This window comes from Scatophagus argus, chromosome 20, assembly GCF_020382885.2.
Source record: "Scatophagus argus isolate fScaArg1 chromosome 20, fScaArg1.pri, whole genome shotgun sequence".
NCBI lineage: Eukaryota > Metazoa > Chordata > Actinopteri > Scatophagidae > Scatophagus > Scatophagus argus.
The window spans coordinates 229,680-253,915 of record NC_058512.1 but is presented as its reverse complement, the minus strand read 5'-3'; the positions used below and the strand labels follow the sequence as shown (position 1 = coordinate 253,915).

Genomic DNA, 24,236 nt, shown 5'->3' with positions numbered 1-24,236 from the left:
AAACTAAAGCAAAATGATCAAAGCCACTTTCAAAGGTATAATCATTGTTATTATTTATTCACTGAGAGAAATTATGTCCTAACTTATTAAAGCTCAGAAAGAATTACAGTTTGTAGCAAAAAGTTAGATCCAGTCACCAGAATAAATGTTGGCACTTTTCTGTAAACCACGGATGTGTTGAACCTTGACAATTCAGTTTTGGGTTTTATGTTGTGACAATACCAGTCTTAAGATCTGTTAGGGTGAGGAAAAGATCCTGTTCTGGTTTGGTTTCAGCTGGTCTCGACTGTTACTAAAATGACCTGGTTTCTGGTCTTGAACAGGGATCACTAACTAGGTTTCACACTTCCGCCTGTCAGTTCATTTGCATACTGTAGAAAAGTTGGTGTGCTATGTGTGAGATGTACTTGTTTAGCATATCTGTGGTTTGCAGAAACATACGATGCCGACCAGGCTGGCAGATCTTATGAACTTCACACTACGTAATAAAGGCCATGTGTTGTTTCTTCAGCACTTCATGATATTCACGTCCTTTGATCAGGTTCAGAGCTTCCAGGCTTTTTTCATCATGAGAATAAAGTAGGCATCGCTGTCGATGGAGGCGCTGACTCCACAGTAATAGTTGACAAACTCCTCTTTGGTCACCTGTCAGTCAGAGGAAAGATTTTACTGCTGGTGATTTACTGCATAATGACTGTCAAATCAGACCAGATGAGTATTAGTCAGCAGATAAGCAAAAAGCAGAGAATAAAAGATTGAGTTTTAATCAGACAGCAGCTGGTTTCCATCCAAATGAGCAGAATGTACACAACAGAACCTGCTGTTGAACCTCATTAAACGGTCAAAGACATAAGTGACTCTGTAGAGTTAAGGAGGATCCGTGGAATCATGTGCTCGGGTAACTTGTTACTGGAAGTCTATTGTGTCCATTCATCTCTTAAAGGGGTCATCGTCTGCTGGTGAAGACAAACCAGAGACAGATATTTTACCAGAAGGCAAACTCTTTGGATGGAAACAGCGAGTGACGAGTGTGTACGTGTCTGAAAAAGTGAAACTGAATGGGATGATTGTGTTTCGTTGACACAAACTGCTGCTGCTGGGTGACAAACGACTCTGTTTCTGAGTCTTTGGTTATCGCTTCATTTTCGCACACTGAATATGTTGCACAGTATACTCTGCAGAATGTTTCCAGATGAATCAGTGAGCAGCAGAAGATGAGATCACAGACTCTTCCTAAAGTAGAAAACACCATGAGATGGAAACACAGGTCCACAGCCCTCTTCCCACCACCGAACCACAAGCTTGTTTACCAGAACAGCACTCAGTCACAGTTTCCAGGCATTTCTCATCATCACAATAAAGTAGACGTCGGTATCGATGGACGCACTCACACCAGCATAATAATTCATAAATTCCTCCTGGGTCACCTTCAAAGAGTAAAACCAACATGAACACATTCATACCAGTGACTACAACTTGTTTGTAAATGATTTCTTCAAAAACTGACATGTTAATGACCTTCAAAAACAAAATATTCATCAGTTTAACCAGCTGACAAACAGTCCATAATCACCTGCCAGACCAAACGCTGAGTGAATTACCTTTCCATCTTTGTCATACGGGGAATCAAAGTTGTCCAAGAATTTCCTGAAGACCTGATCCTCCGTCCACTCCCCATTCTGGTACTTGGGGTGGAATTTGACGTTGTAAACCCCCTTCAGGTCTTCAACGGTGATCACACCGTCGCCTGTCTTATCCAGCTTCCGAAAGGCCTGCATCACCACCTCCTTTCTGGCCTTGGACATCTGTGGCTGCAGTGGACACATCACGAAGGTTCAGAAACATGACGTGACGGTCAGCGGCACGGTCTCCTGAGCGCATATTTACCCTCAGCGTGACGAGGAACTCATCGAAGTCGATGGTCCCGCTCCCATCGCGGTCAAAGCGCTGAAAGAGAGCCATGGCCTCTTCCTTCTCGATCAGGATGCCGTAGTCATTCAGACCCTTCAGGAACTCCTTCAGGTCCAGGGAGCGACTGTTGTCATCGTCCATTATTTTGAAGGTTCTGACAAACGAAAATGCAGAGTCAGGATGTGTGAGTTCATATTTCTGTACACACACACAGTGAAAGTACTGACTCCTTTACACGCTTTATTATGTACATCTTAATGATGCAGTAACATGTGAACAACACTTCAGTATTGTAGCTGGTGTAGGTGGAGTTCATTTTAACTACGTAGCATCAGCTTTTATGAAGGGATCACGTTTGGTTTGTATCCTGAACTCTCATGCTTAAGTAAAGTCAGACATTTACTTTTACCTTAGAGTACCACTAATTAAAATACTCAGTTCCAAGTCAAAGTCCTGCATAGAAATTCGATCTTATACACATCAGGTTTGTTCTGTGGGAAGGACATACTTAATGTGTACAAGTAGAAGTATTTGTGCAGCCAACATGGTTCAGTGTTACACTCCAATGTACTCAACTATTTGATTATTGTTGATGCATTTACATATAAACTACTGCAGCACAGTTGGTTTTACAAACTGGTTGAATTTAGTTTACATGCTCATTATAATCTAAATGAGCATGTAAACATCTAAAGTTGCAGTTAGATGTCAGTGTTGACTGACAGGGTTGACTGACATCTAACTGCAACTGCAGTGCAGTGAAAGGATTAAATACAGCTGAGTACATGTCATGTTTGCAGTACTCATGCAGGTTATGAGAGGAACTGCCTCCTGCTGAGCATCAGCAAACCAAACCACAATCAGCAACAACAACAACACAATTATGTGACAATAAAGGCCAACACATGACAGCATCCTGCAGCCTGCGTTAGCTCGATGCTGCACACTTCACACATGACAGGAAGACGACGAGCTCAGCCACAGCAACACAACACGTCTGCCAGCTTCAAAACTACATCAGAATTCAAAGCTGGAAAACACATTCACTCCGCTTCACTTACAACATTGTTCTGCTACACAGTACTTGTACTCCACTGCAGTTCAGAGGGAAATATTTTTACCTCACTGCATTTATCTGTTAGTTACTCCACACATTAAGATGTGACATGTGATCATAAAACGTTCTGTGATGCTTTAATACTGACATCATGAGTGTGTTAGGACACGGCTGAACCTTTTTAACCCTGAAGCTCCACATCCTGTATGTGCACGAATGGCTGAGAGGTCCCCAGTGGGAACCAATGGGCTCACAGCTGAGGGGCACAGACAGGAAGTCAGACAGTACAGAGAAATGGACGCTCCCAGCATGAGAGTGTTGACAAAAAATATTTTTGTTGTTTCTGTTTAGTTTCTACGTGTTTCATTTTAAAATCCAGGAGCAGAAGGACGAGATCCAGTCCATGTGGGGGGACAGAACCAACCACCAAGCTGAGTCGAACCTTCAACACCAAGAATTACACATTTCACCTTGTGTCATAAGTCACTGACTGCCTTCATGATGAGGACGGACTCTTTGGCTGCTGCAGACCCTCACCTGCCCAGACCTTTGATACCAGACGATCCTCTGGCCAGACACTGCAGTCTAAGTCTCTCCACCGGGTCCGAACACTCGGAAAGCTGACGCTTGGCGTTCATCGCCATCTCTCGGTCGTGTCTTGACGTCCCCGCCATCACTGACGTCAGCGACAGGAAATGACTGTTGGGCTGATGGAGAAAATAAATCAGAGTTTGTGTTTATGTTTGTGTCAGTCCACACTCCTTGGGTTTGGGTTCAAGAGTCATTCACAAAGTGGTTTAGCGTCAGAGGTATGTGTTGAGATACTTAATGGACCATTTTTCTGCATTCTGAGTACTTATACTTTGATAATTCAGACACTGCTTATACTTTTGTACCTTTCTGTACTGACATTTTACTTTCAATGCAGGACTTTTATTCAGAACACAGAATTTTTGTAACGCAGTAAAGTTCTGGTTCTGGTTCTGGTCTACACTGCGTCCACCAGTCGTGGACAGTCTTTACTACAAACTTCTGCTCCAGTACAATTTGGAGACAAATTAAGTACTTTTTACTCCACCACATTTATTTGATAACTGAAATTATTTTTAAGATTGAGATTAATACAAGATTTGATGAAGAATTCTGATGTATTAATTATTGGTCGATTATTGTTCCTGTGGGACCATAAAGAAGTCCAGCAGGTAAAGTACATGAAGTATTAAATGAGCTCCACCTTCCGGACGTTAGACACAGTATTTCATCAGTAACTGTACTCACTTACAGTACATTTGGATGTTTTTGTATTTTAGTAACGTGCAGGGTTTTCCTGATTACATATAATAACAATAACATCAAAACATATCGGCTGAGAATTCAACCAGCAGCACCTTACCGACACTTTAATGTTTGTATCTTCAGCTGGAAACGGCAAACAGGAAGTTTGATACCAAGCGATCCGCGGTTACTATGGAGACACCGTCGTCTGTCCTGTGATTGGCTGTTCAGCCCAGTCCAACGAGCCTTCATGATCTTGTGCCTTTGTTTTAAAACGTTACGTTAATTTCAGCAACGTGTTATCTTGAAGACCTGAGCTGTAGCTGTTTGAATACAAAAAATCAGAAATACTGAAAATATCTCAGCGGGTTTTTAATATAAACTTTGCCGGATGATGAGCCAAATGTCGGTTAGCTAACCTCGCTAGCATCAGCATTTCCTGTGGTTGTTTCACGGTAAGAGACCACCGCTGCCTTTACATTAAAACGCTCTGCTTATTAGACAGGAAGTGACGTATGAGACTGAAAGTCGTTTACTTAAACTGAAAATCTTATCTACAAGTGATGAAGTAAGTGACCAACACACCCCACCGCTTCTGCTCTTCAGTCCTGAGACTGGAGCACCATGACAGGTTCATCTGGTCCTGGTAAGTCCACATCAGGTGAACCTGTGAGGTCTGCAGGGTTGCCAGGTCTGTGTGTTTGCTGTAAAAAGGGGGCGAGTTGACTTCAGTAGAGTCTGCGCAGTCCACTCAGCAGTCCCTTCAGTAATGCAGTGTTGGCTCCCTCTAGTGGTCACTACAGAAACCACCACCTACAGGGTGGATCACATGTTCTGACGTCACGTTAATGAAGCGTCACTTGTGATGGTTCTGTGTGTTTCTGCGGTGAATCAGGCTCAAAGAGAAACAAACGTTTACTGAAGAAAGTTCAGCAGAAGCTTCAACAGGCTCAAACATCTGCTGATGATTCAGTGAAGACACTCAAACCAAACCGACTGATCAAACCGATTTCATCCAGCAGAGAATTTATCACAGATTAATCTGTCGTCCTAAGCATGAAGACACGTAAAGAAACCCGAGTATCAGTCAAATGGAAGTGCGTTAGATGTCACTACCCTACTCTGTAATTACCCAGCCAAAGATCAATAAAGTATATCTATCTATCGATCTGCTCACTACAGCTGGATTGGATTGGACGGTTGGATTCACCTCCAGCACAGCACAATATTTCAGTCTGAGTTTACTTCATCATCTCTACAAACTGATTAACACGAGATTAACACTTTACTTTGTGAAGGAGGGCTGGCAGCTGAAACTACAAGAACAAACAGTCATCACAGCCCACAGGGGGCGCTGTTTCCATGAATTACCGTACACATTTAAAAGGTGACTACATTTCAGTTTTCTTATGGAGTTTTTACATCATATCACACTTCATAGAAACAGAATGAAAAAGCCTTTGTGATGTTTAAACATTTGGATCATTTGGTGTGGAGCTTGTTTTCTCACAGTCATCTTTTTCTTCTTCTTCGTTTCTTTACCAGCTGCTGTCAGTTTGTATCGCAGTCCTGCTTTCATTCAAGATACAAGATACAAGATGCAAGATGCAAGATGCAAGATACAAGACAGGTTTATTTGTCACACACACAATCATACACGGTACAATGTGCAGTGAAATTATTTTTGTCCCTGCTACCAAAAAATAGGTAAGTAAAATAGAATGAGTAAAATTAAATATTATAAAATGGAAACCTTACTACAGGATGGCTTAAAAAGTTGAAAATAATGCTAAAAATGATCATATAAAAAGTGTTGTGATATACAGTACCTCCTTAGATTTTAGAGTGATATTATATTGTTAATTTTTAATCAGCCTCTCACAAATCCAGCCGCCCTGTTAAAATATTGGAAATCCCTGAACTTAACCATACAGGAGGACTACGACTACATCAGCTTTACTTCCCTAAAACGAAGCATGAAGTAAATGATAAAACAAATCCATTTAAAGCAGTGTTTCTCAAACTGATCCAGCCTCCTTTCATAGCAAAACGAAAAAGTCCAACACAATAAATTAGTGTATTGTTGACAACCACTGACTGCACGCTGGGTAAAGCCATATTGGCAGGTATTTTAATGAAATAACATTAAAACATGAGCTGCATCTGTCTTTTCACTTTTTCGAATGTTGTGCCACTTTCCAGCTGCACCGTCCAGTTCAAGTCTTATCTCTTCTGTCTGTTTTATGGCAAATGTTTTCACTAAGTTTCTCTTTAAGCAAACAACAGACAGCCCTGGTGCCAAACTGTTTCTGAGAAACCATGTGACACAAAGTCTCCCACCTCCCCCACCTGTCACTGACGGTGACTAGAAGGTCATTAAACCTCAGCTTTGAAAATGATTTAAAAACAAGCCTGGAGTCAGTGAAGATCATTTCTCAACACTGGAATCTGCGAAAAGAGATGAAAGTGAAGAAATGTTTCAGTGCGTCGAAACGCAAATGAGCTGAATAAGTTTTACTGAAGCGTCAATACTCTGGATATTTGCTCAACAGATATTAATGTATAAGTATTAAAGTATAAATAATATCTTAGTGTAGTCCTTGTTGTGGTTAAAATGTAACATTAGATATCAAGCATCAGGAAAACTGCAATCAAAATCATTTATCTGGCTGGTGTCGCTCCCCTGCAACCATAGAGACACCATGTTCTGTTACGTCTTCATATCTGAGGTCTCGAATATTCAATTTGAATATTATTTGAATTTTGTCACGTCATACTATTTCAAGGTTCACACCAACACGACATCAGAGCTTTCCTGTTTAGACATGATACAGCCAAGGTTTCCCAAGGCCTTAAAGACTCTATAAACTGGGTCCCAATTCTCCCACCAAATCATTCCAGCAGCTGACATCAAGAGGTTTGGTGAGTCCTCGTGCCCTTTATGGAAGCATTTGATATTTTAATGTGACCTTAAGAGGACAACTTGAAAAATTTCCCCAGAAATGGAAGGTAACTTCATAAATATGTTGCCAGCATATCATCAGAATAACTGTGAGCTGCTGCTGACTATACTCTTTGTCGAAGTTATCTGTGTAGCTACGGTTAGCTTGGTTAGCCGTGGAGCTAGTGGCCCCTCTAGCTTGGATTGTGAACCCTGATCACAGGTGGAGTTACCACAGGAGTGAACCCATCTGAACACCAGGCTTGGATCAGACATAGCCTTAGAGGCCAGCCAGTTTGAGGACAGGGGACACGGTACCAAAGTGATCTACAGCATCTTAGACAAGGACTATGACTGCCTTGACAAGAGGATAAAGCAGGGACAGGGAGAATATTTATTTGGACCAAACTAGAAATGATTGTGATTGATTGTGTGATTATGAGACATTTCAGCTCATCTTAGCTTAGTAAAACAGAGAAACTTTAGCTCAGAAGGGGTACAGTCGTATTTTTCTGTTTAGTAAGGAAAATAGGTCAGGACTGAACTACGGACCAGAACCCAAACACACGACTCTCAAAGTTTCAAAATAAAGTCTAAAAACACACACAAAACTAAGAAACAAAAACTCTCCAGACTGAAGCTTGGCTAAGAAAACCACCAGAACAAAATAACAAGACCTGGTAACATCTGACACAAGGGACAAGACCAACTGGCACAGGACAAAGGGAGACGAGGACTATATATACACACAAGGTAAGGACACAGGTGGAAACAATCAGGGCGGAGACAGGTAATCCCAAAGGAGGGAAAACAGACAAAGGGACAAAGCAAAGCTGACGACAATAGACACAGACAGGAAGTAGTGACAAAATAAAACAGGAAATCACAAGACAACAAAGACATGAGACAAAAACTGATAACTTAACAACATTTCCTGGACATGGCAATATGTTTAAGAATATTCCTGCTCTACATATTTCGTGGGTTTGTTTTGTTTACTTATTGGAATAAACTCTAAGAGAAACTGCGGGGGCATCACTGGGCCCAGCCGTGGCCTAGAGGTTGGAGAAGCGGCTTGTGATCGGAAGGTCGCTGGTTCGATTCCCCCACCGGACGGGCAGGAAAAATTTGATTGTAGTGTGGTGGAGTGATAATATCCCCACCCCCCATTAGCCGGCTGATGTGCCCTTGAGCAAGGCACTTAACACTGAATATATGCTCCCCGGGCGCTTGATGCTGCCCACTGCTCCTGTGTGGTTCACTGCATGTTGCATGTGTGTGTGTGTTTCAACCAGTGATGGGTTAAATGCAGAGAAGTCATTTCCCAGCCTGAGATTAATAAAGCAACTTAAATTAAACTGGTATTACAAACAGGATGGGCTGCAGCTAGCTGGTTAGCATGCAGAAGATATCTGCTACACAACACTATGATGTCTCTGACAGAAAGACAACACTGATGTTTCTTCTCAGTCTGTTGATTATATTAATGCATAATGATAAGATTGTGGCCGAATCTTACAAATTACACATTTAAGGACTCTACTGAGACACTGATGGTCAACCAGGTTTTAACTTGACCTTTTCACCAGTCAGAACTAAATAAGCCTCTTAGATAGGTGAAGCAAGAAGGTAATTTTCTGATATTTCCTTTTTGATTATGATTGTACTCAATGAACCCTCAAGAAACAAAAAATTGGACCTGAAGATGCTGGATGAAGGTTCAGAGGACCCTCGTTGTCAACCACTAAACCCCTTTAACTGTTTTTCCTCCTGTGCAATACCTTTCGATTTACAATATATATATATATATATATATATATATATATATATATATATATATATGACAATATGACAGATCCTAACGATTTTATTTTATTCTATGATTACACTGTTTGCATTGCGGACTTGGCTTTTAATCTCATTGTACGTGTGTATAGTGACAATAAAGGCATTCTAGTCTATTCTATTTTTTGCATAATTTGTCAGCAATGCGTACACAAAGAGAAGAGTTTTGTCTTATTTGATCACTTTAGTTCAGTTTACTTGACAGGGACAAGGTGCAGATTAATATTGACTTTTACAAAAGACAGTATCAAGCCTTTTTTGTAAAATGCTGTATGACCATAAATGGAGACTTCCTGGGGATGTCAACACATGTCTTAAGAGCCTGTTGGACAGTAAACAGCTGGGGATGCTGATTGGCTGGTTTGCTGTGAGGAGGAGAGAGACGAAGGTACAAAGAGTTGTTCAGGTGAAGTCGTGCAGAAATGCTGAGCAGAATAAAGAAGACGAAGTTAAATCCCAGACTGTAGCTGAAGACTTTCTGCAGCGTTTTGTTCATTCTAAAAAGTAAGTGGTTTACTGCTCCTGGGGTATTCACAGGGTTCAAAGTATCTACAAACCTCTATTAACTGTTTTAGTCCTGAACTGATTCAGCTACAGATCTCAGGTCCTGCTGTCCACAAATGTACATTTGATATAATAATGCATGTTATTGATGGAGTGCTCAAAGAAACTACATATGTTCAGAAAATTGTGACCTGGATGCCAGAACTTGAAATATGGTACAGCTGCATTATTTGTTAGTTTTCCTAATAAAAAGCATTTGAAACTTAAAAATCAAGAGGCAGTTCTGGTTTTCAGTGCTTAACGTTTTTTGTCTGGCCTGTCAAACATTTGTAGGGTTTTTGTTGCAGAAATGTTCCAGAATGAAGCTCTTCAAACATGACACATTGATCGTTTTAGTTCAGCTGTCTCATTTATTAAACGGACTTATGATCTGTTTTGATCTCAAGTGATTTATGCAGCCTCGATGAGGAAATGATCTGATGTCTGTCAGTCCAGACTTGACCTCAGTCACCCCCTGCTGGTCACGTCAGGTACTGCAGTCTGTGGTGAACTTCAGTGAGTTTTACGGTCAGCGTGACAGGACGTCTGAGTTAAAGGTGTGATGGGTTCACACTCAGATCATTTCTTTGTGATCTGAGCCACAGTTGTGTCCACTTTGTGCGCTGCAGGGACAACACACTCCCAAACTGTGTGTTTGACTTTGTTCAGTCCACTGAGTCACACGTGTTGTCTGGCTTCTGTCTCCTCCACGATCGCTTGGATGTTGCCTTTCAAAAAGTTTGTTCTCTGTGTTCTCTGTTAGGATCTGTCAGGATCCTTTATGAATCATATCATTGGAGCACATTGTTGGAAATGATCTTAAGACTAGGTTTCAGTATAAATCTAGGAATATTTATTGCTACCTCCCCACCCGTTGGTCAGAACATTTGAAGACTATTGAAATAAAGTGCTCTTGTACCCTGCTCGGTAAAGACATACTTATTCCACCCACTTTGGACACTGAAAGCCTTTTCTGAACTTTGGGACCCAGATCTTATTGAGATTGCTGTTGCCATCTTTACAGAGAAGTGATTGTGGGTGTGACATAGTGTCTGGATTATGTGGAGGTTTGTCCTGACCGTGAGTCTGCTCTGCTGGAGGTCTGAGGGCACTGTGACCTGCAGAGACAACAACAATGGTGCTGTGGATTGGTGAGGCAACAACCACAAGTAAACCTTTTAGCCAAATTCTTCGAAGGATTCTGTTGTTGGGACTCTGGCGTAGCAAACAGCTGCAGCTGATAGGTTTGTTTCCTTTCATTAACATCATCAGGTACATCATCTACAAGGCACCGGCACTGCAGCAGCTGACTGGTTTGGAGTATCTTTACATTGACTCGACTGACAACAATGTGAAAATAATGCAACCTTCCACACCTAACTATAAGGGGATCAACCATCCTGAAGGAGTCCTGGGGCACACCCTTAAGCCCCTCTTTACTTCAATCAGATCGATGGTGAGAATCGTTGCTCTCTGAAGAACATGTAAATCCAACATACTGAATACACACAGACACAGAAGTCCTGGGGAGACTCGGAGATGAAGTTAAACTGGATCCTGTGCTGATTCCTTATTCTGTGTGGAAGAGATAGCATTTTACAATACTCCTCTATCCACAACACGATGATGATGAGAGGTGAAGCATAACCTCTGAGTGGCAGCATTTTTTAACTTCATTTTTCATTCATGTTTATTTATTTATCTGTGTATTATGTATCTATCTACATAATGCAGGTAAACTTAAGTCATAGATTAAATCCATCCATCCATCCATTAATTTTCTATACTGCTTATCTGTCAGGGGCTTGTCAGGCTGCAGCCAATCCCAGCTGACCACGGGCGAGCGGCAGATTCGCTCTGAATTAGCTGCCAGCCAATGGCAGGGCTGACACACAAAGATATCACACACTCACACGTCGGGGCAAAGTAGAGCAGCCAGTTAACCTGATGTGAATGTTTTTGGGACTGGAGAACCAGAAGAAAACCCATGAGGTCCACACAGAAAGGCCCAGTCCTCAGAACCCTCTTGCTGTGAGATGACAGTGCTAACCACTGTACCACCATGCTAACCACTGTACCACAGTGCTGCTAATTTAAATCCAGTCATTGTTAAATATACGGGGTATTTAGCTGAATGTTTTCAGTAAAACACATACAAAGTAACCCCAAGGACTGGTTCACATTCACATAGTGTAGCTACTGTGTGTTTATGTACATGTACATGTATGAAAGTGGATGATTAATGAATCTACTTCCTCACTTCCTTCTGTAGTCACCAAACTTTGGGTTCATCAGCTACAGTGATCAGCCTCCAGGCTGCAGTGCTTCTGACAAATTTGGCCACAGTAAAGGTAAACAGCAGCGTCTTATTCATTATTTGTAGGAGAGTCTGTTCAGAAAACATCTGGGTTAATGGGTCTACGAGAGGCACACTGTAAAGTGCTTTGGATTAAAGCACGATGCTAATCAGACATTTCAGCTTGTTGTGACTTGCTGTCTAACTGCTTGTGTTCCTCAGGGGTCCTGATGGCGGATAAAACCGGCACAGGAGTCTGGCTCTTGCACAGCACACCACAGTTCCCCTTCAGAAGACACAAAGACCACTTCTGGCCTGAGAGTGGGGCAAGAAATGCTCAGATATTTATCTGTGTTACATTCCCCTACAACCAGTTCAGACACATTGGTAACATTCTCATTTCAAAACCCTGTCATTGTAAAAGATGTTCAGTTGAATGCTGCTGTAAATGTGTCGTGTTGTGCTCGTTTCAGGTAATCACCTGCAGTACATTGGAGCTTTCCCATTTGAACACGATCTTCCAGAGGACTTTCATGGAGAACTTAGGGATGCTGTTAACTGGAAACAAAGCCCCCCACCCAATAATTTCCAGCTACTAACCTCAAGTGCATCAAACATCTTTAATAGCATAGCCAAACAACAGTCACTACAGGCAAAAGGTGAGATATTTGCATGTTTCAGTCACATTGTCTGAAGTAGTAAATAAAATGTAGCTTTGTATGCTTTAATATTTAAATTCAAATAAAACAGTGTTTAACATCAAGTATTTGCATCAATTATATTTTTTAATTAAATAATCTTACTTAGATGCTGTGTATTTATATTGAGTCTGGTGTAGCAGCCTGTGACAGTAACGTCGTCATCACCTGAACACCTGAGTATCTCAGACATAGCATCTTTTAAATCACTTCTAAACTCTGTATCACGACTGGTACTCCACAAAAGCACGACTCGACGAAACAGTTTGGGTCTCAAACAAACACGGTTTACTAGCAAAAGGGTTCGGTACTCGATAGTCAGTCCACAAGGCAAACAAACCCAAAGGGCGAGTGAAAGGAGGTGAAACTAACAGGCAAAAATGCAAAAACCGGGAAAACAGATGAGCAGGAGTTAGAAGACTGTTTGACACTGAGAGGAGGAGAAGCACACACTAAATACACAAGAGAGAAGGATAATGAGACACAGGTGAATCTAATGAGGGCGGGGCATACAATCAGGACTGGAGGGAAAACACAGGCAGGAAGTGAAGCGGTCTGAAACGAGAGGAGAGGGAAGTTTCACAATAAAACAGGAAGCATGAAACATGACTGAAAGAAAAACAAAAAGACATGACCTTAAGAATGACAAGATGTATCACTCTCACACTTCTTCAGTCATAAAGTTTGTGTCTGAATTGTCAACATGTTGGTACCTAAAACAAGAAATTACAGAGCAAAATCAGTTGGTTTAAGTGGAATCGACTCACGCAGGAAATCCATGCTCAGTTTTCACATTGAGTTGAACTTTGGTAAACTAATATGCTGATTTCTCACAGTTTGTCAACCAGAAGCCACCTCTAACTGCTCCACAGTAGAGATATCACATGGATCACAATCAGCCATGATTGTTCCCTTGCTGACTGGCAGGTGCTGAGTTTGGCTGGCAACAAGGCTCGAGACTAACAGCAAACTGTTGCTTATCGAATGTAGAAACTGCTGTTATTGTGCCAACAGTAAATCATTTTAACTGAGCACAGTTTGGACGTAAATGTAGCCTACAAAATTAAAAACACAACAGTTAAAAGTGTTTCTTGGGATGTTGTGGGACTGTGGAGATTAAAGTGACTGGTATGTTAATTGGCTCTATGTGACCGGTCAGCTTGCCAGTCAAAATAACAAACCACTAAACGGTCAGAAAGGACAGATAGGACAGGACAAAGAGGCAGAGCGAAGTACAGCTCCATGATTCAAATGTGTTAAAACCTTTCGTAATAAGTTAGAAACATTAAGGTTCTGAGCGGCAGACTGATGATCACAGTATGTAGCTACGACCTGATAATCTGTGGAATAAGATGAACTAAAATCAAGAAAGCTGATACCATCTCTCAATGTTTTACACATCCCCCATAAAAAGGACAAAGCTCTTTTAAGAGATTTGAGTAAGAGATACTATTAGAGATACTATTTTACAGTATAGTATACTGTAGTAGTGTACTGCCTGGTATCTGAAGACAAATGAGTGTCAACAGGATTTAACGTCTCTGTAACATGGCTCCTACTCTCTTCGTTGTTCTTGCAGTTGGAGATCTTTACGTCACGATTGCACAACTTGTTGGCAGTGATCTGGACGTTCAGACCTGGGGCTGCCAGTCCGGTCGTTCCCGCTCCTACTGTATACCACGCATCGCGAAAGTGATCAATATTAAGACTATAAGAACTGGTCTGGGTGACTGGACTAGTAAAAATGATCACTCAAAGTGGTGTGTGGCTCAAAATCAAAATAAAGACTGGATTTGTATAGCTGATATGAACAGGGCGCCAACCCAGTACGAGAGGCGTGGGGGTGCGCTGTGCTTTCAGAATGCAGCAGTAAAGAAGATCTTCAAAATTTTTACTGGGGCCACTGAGGATTGTACGACTCCGAGCATCATGGACACCATGGACACGGACTGTGAACCGGACTCCATGTACTCTTCATTGATGGGATAAATAACCCCCCTTGATCGCCTGTCTGACTCCATGATACAATAAAACTGATCATTAGCTCCATTATCACTGTTAGCTTCATACATGATGTGAATGCTGCCATCCTGTTTGTCTGTGCAGTAGTGGGCAGGAGGTGGAGCCTATACACCCTCCTGAGCCAATCAGGAGTGTTGTTGCTATGGTTACACACTGAGCATTGATTCAGAACAATGAATGCTTAATGAAGCTGTAACTGCTGCTGTTCACCTGTCAATAATGGAATATAATGAGTGGTGTCCTCCTGCTACCATCTGAACATACTGTAGTTTTAGAGGAACCACTGCATAACTGTGATGTTGTGCATCCATGGCTTTGTGCATCTCTTAATCCTCCTGTGTATGTACGGACTGTTGGTGTTTCAGAGAATTTAAAAGGCTTTTACTGCTGAAGTATATGAGAGAAGACCACTGAATCTTGAATAAAAACAAATCACTGCCTGACCATCGTATTACTGAAAACTGAGATTCATTGATGGGATGGAGCCGATTTCTACCTTTCACTTAGCCCTGGTTGGTGCATGAGTTTCTCCAGTTTGATGGCGAGCGTCATGTCGCCTTTGATCCGCAGCTTCCCCGACATGAAGGCCAGCGTCGGCTTAAGTTCTACCTTTCATCCTTAATCTAAATTTAAGCAACACTCAAAAGTTTTTTCCGTGGGACCATATGAAGCACTTAGCCCTGGTTGGTGCATGACCTACAGATGGGGTCACCATATCGTAACTCAGAGAAGCGGACAGGACTACTGCCGTCAACAAAGCAGCAGCAAAATGTGCATTAGCCCCCTAAATCAGCTTTGTGTACATCAGGTTCAGAATGTTTGTCATCAGACACTTTTTCCATGAGAAAACCAGAGGCCATTATTCACCTCCTCTCAAAGAAACTCAGAAGAAGAACCTCCACACTGCAGCTGCCCTCCCAGCAAACTCATTGATGTGTCTGCTTTTGTTTCTGTTGTTGAAGATCACCATGGTAACAAAGTACATCAGCTGCAACCCTGAAGTGAAGGATTTTGGAAAACCCAAGTGAAACAGATCACTCATTTACTGCTTTTACAAATACAAATATTATTTTTATTCTATTTTGTTTTGTACAATTTTGTTTTCAATTTGATTTAGTTTGACTTCAGTGTTTCTATTCGACTGTGATACTTTAGCTTCAGTACTTTCACTGTGCTACTGTAGCTTTTATTTCAAATACTATCATAAATCTACTGCAGTAGCAGTAGAACAGAAATACTGCAGGAAGTACTCGGACCTTTCTTCTCGTCTCCTAGCAGACCAAACACGATGATCTCACTGATTCAGCTCTGCAGCTCCACATCTCGGATGACATCATCGTCACTGTGGTAATAGTAACAGACCACGCCCCCCACATACCTGCAGCCAGTCAGAGGGCAGTCAGTTATTAATAGTTACTCTTCTTCTGCTGCTGCTTTTTCGGTGGCCATTTTCACAAAACATTCTCGCATCCATCAGTCCAGAGTGATCAGTGACACCAACGCAGTCACATCCTGCAGAAATCCACACCTCCAGAGCTACCAGTTACTGAACGAATCTTACAGCATCATCGCACCAGAATACAGACTCAGCCAATCACATCACACCTGTGGACGATGGCCTGCGTCTGTGGGACATCATAATAATAATAACCAGGAAGAGAGTCCAGGCCATGCCCAATGATGTCATCAGGTAAACAAAGGTCATGATAGGTGAGTGATGCTGATGACGCCACTGTGGCAGCTCCGCCCACTGCTGTGTACTGAATATTTGATGAGACAAAGTCCATTAAACATTGTAAGAAATACAAGGTAGTTTACTGCAGTGTTTCGCAGATTATTAAAATTATTATTATTTTTCCACCCTGTCATGTCACATTAGGCTTCATATAAGATATACAGTATTTTCTGGACTACAGAACGCACCTGAGTATAAGCCGAACCCACCAAATTAACTTAAAAGCTGCATCATATGCATTTTTTTGAGTGTTTTCCATGATGAGGGTGCAGGGTGCATGACGCGCAAAATGACTGTTAAAAGTTACGCTTAAAACTAGCGTCTTCCTCTGCCCGTAAACAAATATAGATTAGCCACATTGTTGTTTAGGCCGCAGAGTTCAAGGTGTGGGAAAAAAGTAGCGGCTTGTAGTCCGGAAAATACGGTAGATCTGTTGGTTTTGATAACAGACACATTCCACACTTGGTACCGATGTGTGACATCAGTGATGACACGTCACGGGGGCGGCGCCTGACCTCTTAAAGTGATCCTCCATCAGACAGCAACAGCTGAGAGCCGCAGGAATACACGAGAAATACTGCAAAAAGCACCACCAACAGTACTGCTGTCACACCTGCATACTACAAATACACAAACGTGAAAACCATTTATCTCCAGGTTTTTCACAAACTAACCCAAAGCAGTCATTATGAACTGCACTGAATCTATTTATACAATTTACTGTTTGTCATGACTGACAGGTCTCTCGGCCAATGGGACGCGCTCCCTGGCTCCTCTGCTGCCCAACGGTTGGATGATGGTTTGATGGGCGTCGCTGCAGAGGAACAAACGTTCCTGATACACGCCAACACAATATATCACCATGGCAACTGCACAAAATAAAAGGTCAGTTTAATATGATGGAAAATATGGGAACCTTTTATATATTGTGTAAAAATGAATACCCAAAAATAAGAGTACTTTTTACTTCAAAGTTTTAGTACAAAACCTCGAGCCACAGCTGAACACAAAGAGCTGATTTAAGCCACACTGTTGACCGTTAATAACTGCAGACAAACTGCACTTTACCCACTGAAGCCTGTAAATCACTTCGGTTAGAAACACATTCTCTATTCACATCCTTTAACACGTGAAATTTTGAAGCAAGAACTTGTTTTTTTTTTATGTTTCTACATTCAGAATCAGATTAGTATGATTTTTATGTTTATTTAGTAAAAACGAGTTACTGTGGTTTATCAGCTTCACTTTGGTTGTACAGGTTTGGTTAATTAATTACAAACTTCTGTTTGTCTGTCAAAATCAGAGTATGTCAGTAAACTTCTCCCTTAGGGGAGTCAACATAGCAACTCATTAATGATCAGTATTAATACTGCAGTAATGAGTACATTGATCTGTAGTATTACTCACCGTTGATGAAGTAGCACATCGACTCCGTAGGCTTCTGTCAAAATTTAGTTTTCACATTTCTGTCAAGCTCAACACAGAAGCTGCAAATCGATCATACCTGTGATTAATTATTAATAAGTTCACTGATAATCTGTGAACGGAGCTGCTGCACCTCAGCAGATGAGGCAGGAAACGGGTGGAGAAGGTGAAGCAGGAGGAGAATGGCAGAAAGAGGTGGAAGAGGACATGTTGGTGTGTTTGGGCCTCTGTGACGCGGTTCATGACATCATTTAATTCCTCATAAACTTCTTGCCTTTTCTTCTTGCTTTCTATTGTTGCACTGAGGGGAGGTTGTTTTAGAAATAATTTCAAAAATGTTACAAATGTATTTATAACCAACCAGCAGGATCGTCCCCGTCTCAGTTTATTGGTTTCAGGCACTTATGAAAGAGAGGATACAGTTTATGATCAAGGTAGATTTATTAATGTTATTGTTACTAAGGCAACATGAACAGTTACAAACAGGAAGTGGGTGTGGCCTGAGATGAGCTGGGGGCGGGGCCTCAGTCTCACAGTTTGGCCTTGTTCATGCGGCTCATGAGTTTCTCCAGTTTGATGGCGAGCGTCATGTCGCCTTTGATCCGCAGCTTCCCCGACATGAAGGCCAGCGTCGGCTTAAGTTTCCCTGAAACCAAAGACACAGCCATTACCATGGAAATTCACGTTTCAAGTCCTTCTGACTGTTACCATGGCGACGGCTCACCTGCAAACATTTTGCTGAAGTCACTGGAGTCCATTGTCATGACAACATCGGCTTTGACGGGAGGCGGGCCCTGCCCTGTGCCACCAGATCCGCTCTTCAGGTCCAGGAACCAAACGCCCGCGTGTTCTCCTTACATGGATCACATACACATGAATGACGCGGCCACAGGATCTCCTTATATGGACAAACTGTTCTCCTGTTACCTGATAGATCGAACTGGTAAATGCCCTGTGTCGAATTAACAACGTCTTCATTGATGACTCCTCTGATGACGTCAAACGTGCTTTCTATTGGTCCACCGGAGGGGGGCGTGGCCGACGGGGATGATGGTGTTGGTGTGAAGGCAGGGGTCGCCCCTAGCAACGCGATGGCCAAAACAAAATCATGTTAGTAAATACTGTTATAAAAACAGTATATACTGTGATAAAAACGTTATACTGACATCACTACAGTATTTGTAGTCAGTAGTATAAATTGAAATCCCATCAGCTGTAGTAGTGAGAGCACTGGTAGTAGTATTTCCACTGTCTGTAGTACTTACCGTATTGCTCCATCTTTTTGACCAGTGTCTCGGGGGCATCGTCCAAGAAGAAGTCTGGCAGCAGGGGGTGACCTGTTGACCAATCAGAGAGCAGAATAATTACCACTTGACATGTGTGTGGGTGTTGGCTTGGTGCTGACCCAGTTAGCATGCTCTCACCAGGCTCGACAGCATACTGATCGAAGTCTTGGAGTCCCTCCTCTTTCAGGACATCCTCATCCACCAGGAAGTGACCCGTGTAGTCCTTCGGTCGGGACAGAATGGCGTAGGCGGCGTCGGCCATGATGTCAGCCGTACGACACTGTTTCCCGATGCCCTCTCCGCCCAACATGTCCATCGCTGCAGTCTGGATCGCTATGGCAACAACAGACAGCATCAGCATCAGCATCGAGTCCCTGAGGAGCCCTTTGGCATGCTAACACATGGCCACTGACCAGTTCTGGGCCAGAGGGCGTTGACAGCAATTTGACCTCTGAACTCTTCGGCCATTCCCAGGACGCACATGGACATGCCGTATTTCGCCATCGTGTACGCTGGAAAGAAACAAACGTGTTATTACTGCACAGGTGAAGAAGGGATTGCTGGCTGGTGAATGGCTGTGGTTACCTGTGTGGTTCTTGAACCAGATGGGGTTGAGGTTAAGTGGAGGCGACAGATTCAAGATGTGAGGACTGCGACTCTTCAGCAGGTGAGGGATGACCAGCTTGGACCTGACACACAGAAGCTCGGTAACTGAAGTGAAGAGTGTGTGTGTGTGTGTGTGTGTGTGTGTGTGTGTGTGTGTGTGTGTGTGTGTGTGTGTGTGAGAGCCATACGTCAGGTACGTTCCTCTCAGGTTGATTCCCAGCATCAGGTCAACCTTCTTCATGGGCGTCTCCAGAGTTCCTGTCAGACTGATGGCACTCGCGTTGTTCACCAGGATGTCGATTCCTACCAATCACAAACAAGCACTACGATTATGTCACTGCCAAGTTCAGATCACATCAGCTGTCAGTCTGACGGGGTCCCTCAGTACATTCACGATCACTCTGAACCCAAAAAAATCAGCCAATGACACTGATGACACGGAGCAACAGCTTCACCAATGAGGTTACAGGATTCTGAAATTTAAGTCAACACGATGACGTTTTATTAACCCTAGAACACTAACGTCGGGTGATTTTCACCCACACAATTTTGAAGTGATCGAATTTTACAACCAAATGAAGGGATGTGTTGATACTTTCGACCAAATGTGTGCTCAGTACAGCTGTGAAAGAAAAACCAAGAGGTGGCCACTGTGTGTCCTATATGGCATGATGAACGCTGGTGTGATAAACTGTATTTTATCCGAGATATTATATCGGGTAAAATATACCCAATGTTAGTGATGGTGTTACTAATTTTAACGTTAGTGTTCTAGGGGTTAAGCATCTTAAAATTCGCAGTTTATATGCTTCATTGTCCGGTGGGCATTAATGTAGAGGTAAATGTATAATTTCAAAAACCTTTAACTGTCAACTGTACTATAAATTCTTTGATTACAAAAAGGTTCTCTGTGTTTCAGATACAAACTGATTCTCTGATCGGTTTTTCACCCACTCACTGATTTTCTTAAATGATTTCTTGACTTGACTGATTTTTCGTCGTACCTCCAAACTTGTTGACGGCTTTCTGAACTGCATCTTTGATTTGCTGCTCGTCCCGAATGTCGACGACACAGGCCAACGCCTTCCCACCTGCAGCCTCCACTGGAACAGGACAGACAGGACAGACCGAAGGTGAATTAAATGGACTGTGACAGGATGGACGTAAGGCTCCTGATCGTCAGCCCGTCCTCGTCCCAGCAGGTTCCCCCACAGGCTTCAAAAGCGCCTCCATCCTGTCCAAATCTCCACCCACTGACCCTCAGCCCCACCATCATCGTGAAGAGCTTCAAGAGGCTGATCCTGGTCCATCTGGTGCATATATATATACACACACACACATATATATATATTTATGTGTACTACTAGCATTTAGCATGTTAGCTCCTCACCCTCCTGAGCAGCGCTGTGGATGGTTCCTGGAAGTTTGGGGTGGGGCACGGCGGTCTTGGCTGCAATTATGACGTTGGCACCATCTCTGGCAGCTTTCAGAGCGATGGCTTTGCCAATCCCTCGACTTCCTCCAGTGATGAAGAGCGTACAGCCAGCTAACTTCCTGGAACACACAGAGATTAAAGAAGTGTTAGCTAACATGCTAATACACACTCGTCTGAACGAAAGCCTGTAAGCCTCGTGTTGACTTTCTTTGTTCCTGTTATGAGAATTTCTTTCTCCCTTCTTTATTTCCTGATCAGAATCAGAATCAGAATCAGAATTCCTTTATTTATCCCTGGAGGGAAATTCTTGTTCGGGAGCGTCTGTAACAGGCTGCACACGTATCGACGCATGCGCACTGAACCCCAAATGTTCCTCTTGTTATCTTTGCTGTCTGACTTTGTTCTGCTTGTCAAACCTGTGTTTCCCCGCTGGAGGTTTGTGACTGAACAATAAACATAAACAACAACAATAACGCTCTACACCTCTGACTTCACCCTCAACACCAGCAGATGTCACCTCCAGAAGTTCTCTGACGACTCAGCCATTGTTGGCTGTGTGTCTGAGGGGACTGAGACGGAGTACAGGTGAGTCATCGTGGACTTTGTGGACTGGTGTGAGCGCAGCCACCTGTGCTTAAACACCAGTAAAACAAAGGAGATGGTGATTGGCTTCTGCAGAAGGACATTACCACTTACACCAGTGAACGTCCAGGGTTCGGACATTGAGACGGTGGACAGTTTTAAGTATCTGGGTGTCCACCTCAACCATAAACTGGACTGGTCACATGACACCGATGTCCTGTACAAGAAGGGCCAAAGTCGCCTCCACCTTCTGAGGAGACTGAGGTCCCTTGCAGTGTGCAGGCCCCTCCTAAGGACTTTTTATGACTCTGTGGTAGCCTCTGCTATTCAGTATGCTGTGGTCTGTTGGGGACCGGGACAGGAAGAGACTGAACAAGCTGGTCAGGAGGGCCAGCTCTGTCCTGGGCTGCCCACTGGACTCTGTGGAGGAGGTGGGTGAGAGGAGGACGTTAGCCAAGCTGACATCCATCATGGACAACACCTCTCACCCTCTGCATCAGACAGTGGAGGCTCTGAGCAGCTCCTTCAGCAGCAGACTGCTACACCCTCAGTGTAGGAAGGAGCTACAGCAGCTCCTTCATTCCCACTGCTGTTAGACTGTACAGCTCAACAGTCTGGTCCTGTTTTCCTCCCTTATGAGGACTTGCATAGAGCTGTACATTGTACTGTGCTTACTTGTAAATTGTTAATTTATTATCTCTATATTTTTGTAACTGTACACTTTTGCACTCTATTCTGTTCTGCTCAGCTGACAGATTTTGTCCTTTAAAACAGCAAGCACAGAATATAAATCATCTTTATAAGATTAATAAAACGTTCTGCAAACTGTTTGTCTTGTTTCATTTACAGTAGAAACCTAAATAGTACTTTCTATTATGATGGTTGTGTAAAGTGAATATAGATTAGCACAACAAAGTGTGAGGACAACTTCCTGTTAGCCTTTCGTCATAAAACGCACACGCAAAAGACTGCATTGTATGCTTTTCATTTGAAGTACAATTTCCTGTCTGACTGTTCGTCAATGTGTTTCATGCTCGCTTTACCCAAAACCAGTCAATAAAAACAAACACAATTTCAGCGCAAACTGATAAACGTCAACATGCAGGAAGTGTTAGCCAACAGGCTAACTAAACGCAGCTAAAGGAGGCGCAGTGCAGCTGCGGTAAGTGCTGCCGTCACTGGACTGTAACTACTGTAACGCGGAGTTGGAGTGAAGCTTAGCCGGATGCTAGTAGCATTGCTCCAGCATAAAAAAGTTGCAAGGCAGGAGACGAACTGGAGGGATTTCCACATTGTCCATTTATTCACAAGTAAGGACCATATAAAGCTAGGTCTCATTTCATATTCTACAACATTCAATAAAATAATAAATGACGATAAAACGTTCGTGGCTTGTAGCCTTCATCAGCGTCCACATTACTAAAGAGAGAAGCAAGAGTGATACCTGCGGTAAAACAAACTGGTATTGCTCTGTGTAATAAGCTGGCTGTTACACTACGTTCAATCTCTGAACACGCAGTTATCACACTGATCACACAGTCTACATCTAAAGGGGGTTTGCTTCAGTAAAATCCAAGTCTGTAGTGCATCAAGTGGATGAAACGTTAAATTATTCAAAGTATTCTTTGAGTAATTGAAAAACTCAGCATGAACAGTTTTAATAACGATATGATCGCTCACCAGAACAGATCTGTGACCAAACTTTTATAAAGACTTATCAATAGGAGCAATCAGAACCAAACTCCTTCCAGTTTCTGAAGCTGGTGGGTTACCTAACCACTTCGGCTCCTGTCAAGCCCCAAAGTCCGGGTCTTCTTATAATTGTTTCAAGGTTTTCGTGGACTGATGGCAATGACCTCGGCGTTAATCGAACGCATTTTCAAAATAATTATGTATGTAGACAAAAACTCAACAACAATAGCGGTAATGAGACGCTCCGTTGCAAAAGCCACTCTTACAAACCTCTGTAGCAGAAAACCTTCAACTTTCAAACTGTCAAAGGTCAAAAGACAGAGGAAGTGGAATCAAACTACGTACAGTGTCTGAAACTGAAATACTCATTCCTCAGTTCGGCTTTAGTTAAATCCAAAACTAAACATAGTTTATTCGCTAAAATCCAAACTAATTCTCGGATTGTCTCCGTGTTTTGAACGGAACGCTTGGGTTAAAGCGGGCTTTATCCTGCGGGCTTTCTGAATGGAAATCTGGAGGACGGAAGGCGTTAGCTAACTGCTGGAGGAGCTAACGTGTGCTCTCACTCACCCCGTGTTCTGCAGCATCGTCAGATTTGTGCCGAAGGGAAAAGGTGACAGATCTGTTCAGACAGTTTGTGTTTACGAATGACAGCCTGTCGTCTTCTCCACCTTTCACCCACTTCTCCTCCTTCTTCTTCTCAGTTTACATGGCGGATCACAAACAGCTTGCATGTGTCTACCGCCACCCAGTGTACAACATGGCCACAGCCCTTCTGAGGAGTTTCTTTGGTCTGACGTCATTATTTCTTCTTCTTCTGATGCGTTTCCGACAGGCTGTACGTTACGAACTCTGTCCAAAATGAGTCGCTTCAGTTCACATTTAAC

The 24,236-nt window shown here is 42.7% G+C and overlaps 3 protein-coding genes and 1 long non-coding RNA gene across 8 annotated transcripts; 2 read left to right on the top strand and 2 right to left on the bottom strand.

Moving 5' to 3' along the window:
* Positions 1-27: 27 nt before the first annotated feature.
* Positions 28-4,987, bottom strand: capslb (calcyphosine-like b). 3 transcript variants are annotated; one of them, XM_046375407.1, is made up of 7 exons: positions 4,663-4,987; positions 4,362-4,566; positions 3,506-3,675; positions 1,888-2,065; positions 1,602-1,811; positions 1,311-1,427; positions 28-645 (listed from the first exon to the last, which is right to left on the bottom strand). In XM_046375407.1, the coding sequence occupies exons 3-6, from the start codon at positions 3,640-3,642 to the stop codon at positions 1,326-1,328; spliced, it is 627 nt and encodes a 208-aa protein (XP_046231363.1). In that variant the 5' UTR covers positions 3,643-3,675; positions 4,362-4,566; positions 4,663-4,987; the 3' UTR covers positions 28-645; positions 1,311-1,325. The 3 variants fall into 3 exon arrangements, with proteins under 3 accessions (XP_046231363.1, XP_046231361.1, XP_046231362.1); XM_046375405.1 differs by having other exon boundaries at positions 4,362-4,675; XM_046375406.1 differs by lacking the exon at positions 1,311-1,427 and having other exon boundaries at positions 4,362-4,675.
* Positions 4,569-7,913, top strand: LOC124051753. Its single transcript, XR_006841873.1, has 3 exons — positions 4,569-4,698; positions 5,542-5,630; positions 5,789-7,913. It is a non-coding gene; the product is annotated as an uncharacterized LOC124051753 (long non-coding RNA).
* A 1,447-nt stretch (positions 7,914-9,360) lies between these two features.
* LOC124051498 (deoxyribonuclease-2-alpha-like) lies at positions 9,361-15,039 on the top strand. 3 transcript variants are annotated; one of them, XM_046374921.1, is made up of 7 exons: positions 9,401-9,533; positions 10,597-10,723; positions 10,845-11,028; positions 11,845-11,923; positions 12,091-12,255; positions 12,342-12,527; positions 14,146-15,039. In XM_046374921.1, exons 2-7 carry the CDS (start codon positions 10,632-10,634, stop codon positions 14,553-14,555), a joined length of 1,116 nt encoding a protein of 371 aa, XP_046230877.1. In that variant the 5' UTR covers positions 9,401-9,533; positions 10,597-10,631; the 3' UTR covers positions 14,556-15,039. The 3 variants fall into 3 exon arrangements, with proteins under 3 accessions (XP_046230876.1, XP_046230877.1, XP_046230878.1); XM_046374920.1 differs by lacking the exon at positions 10,597-10,723 and having other exon boundaries at positions 9,361-9,533; XM_046374922.1 differs by lacking the exon at positions 9,401-9,533 and having other exon boundaries at positions 10,601-10,741.
* Positions 15,040-18,170: 3,131 nt separating this feature from the next.
* hsdl2 (hydroxysteroid dehydrogenase like 2) lies at positions 18,171-24,094 on the bottom strand. Its single transcript, XM_046374916.1, has 11 exons — positions 23,920-24,094; positions 21,031-21,194; positions 20,645-20,743; positions 19,829-19,943; positions 19,620-19,723; positions 19,448-19,546; positions 19,173-19,367; positions 19,014-19,085; positions 18,676-18,828; positions 18,473-18,601; positions 18,171-18,394 (listed from the first exon to the last, which is right to left on the bottom strand). Exons 1-11 carry the CDS (start codon positions 23,934-23,936, stop codon positions 18,279-18,281), a joined length of 1,263 nt encoding a protein of 420 aa, XP_046230872.1. The 5' UTR covers positions 23,937-24,094; the 3' UTR covers positions 18,171-18,278.
* Between the last annotated feature and the right edge of the window lie 142 nt (positions 24,095-24,236).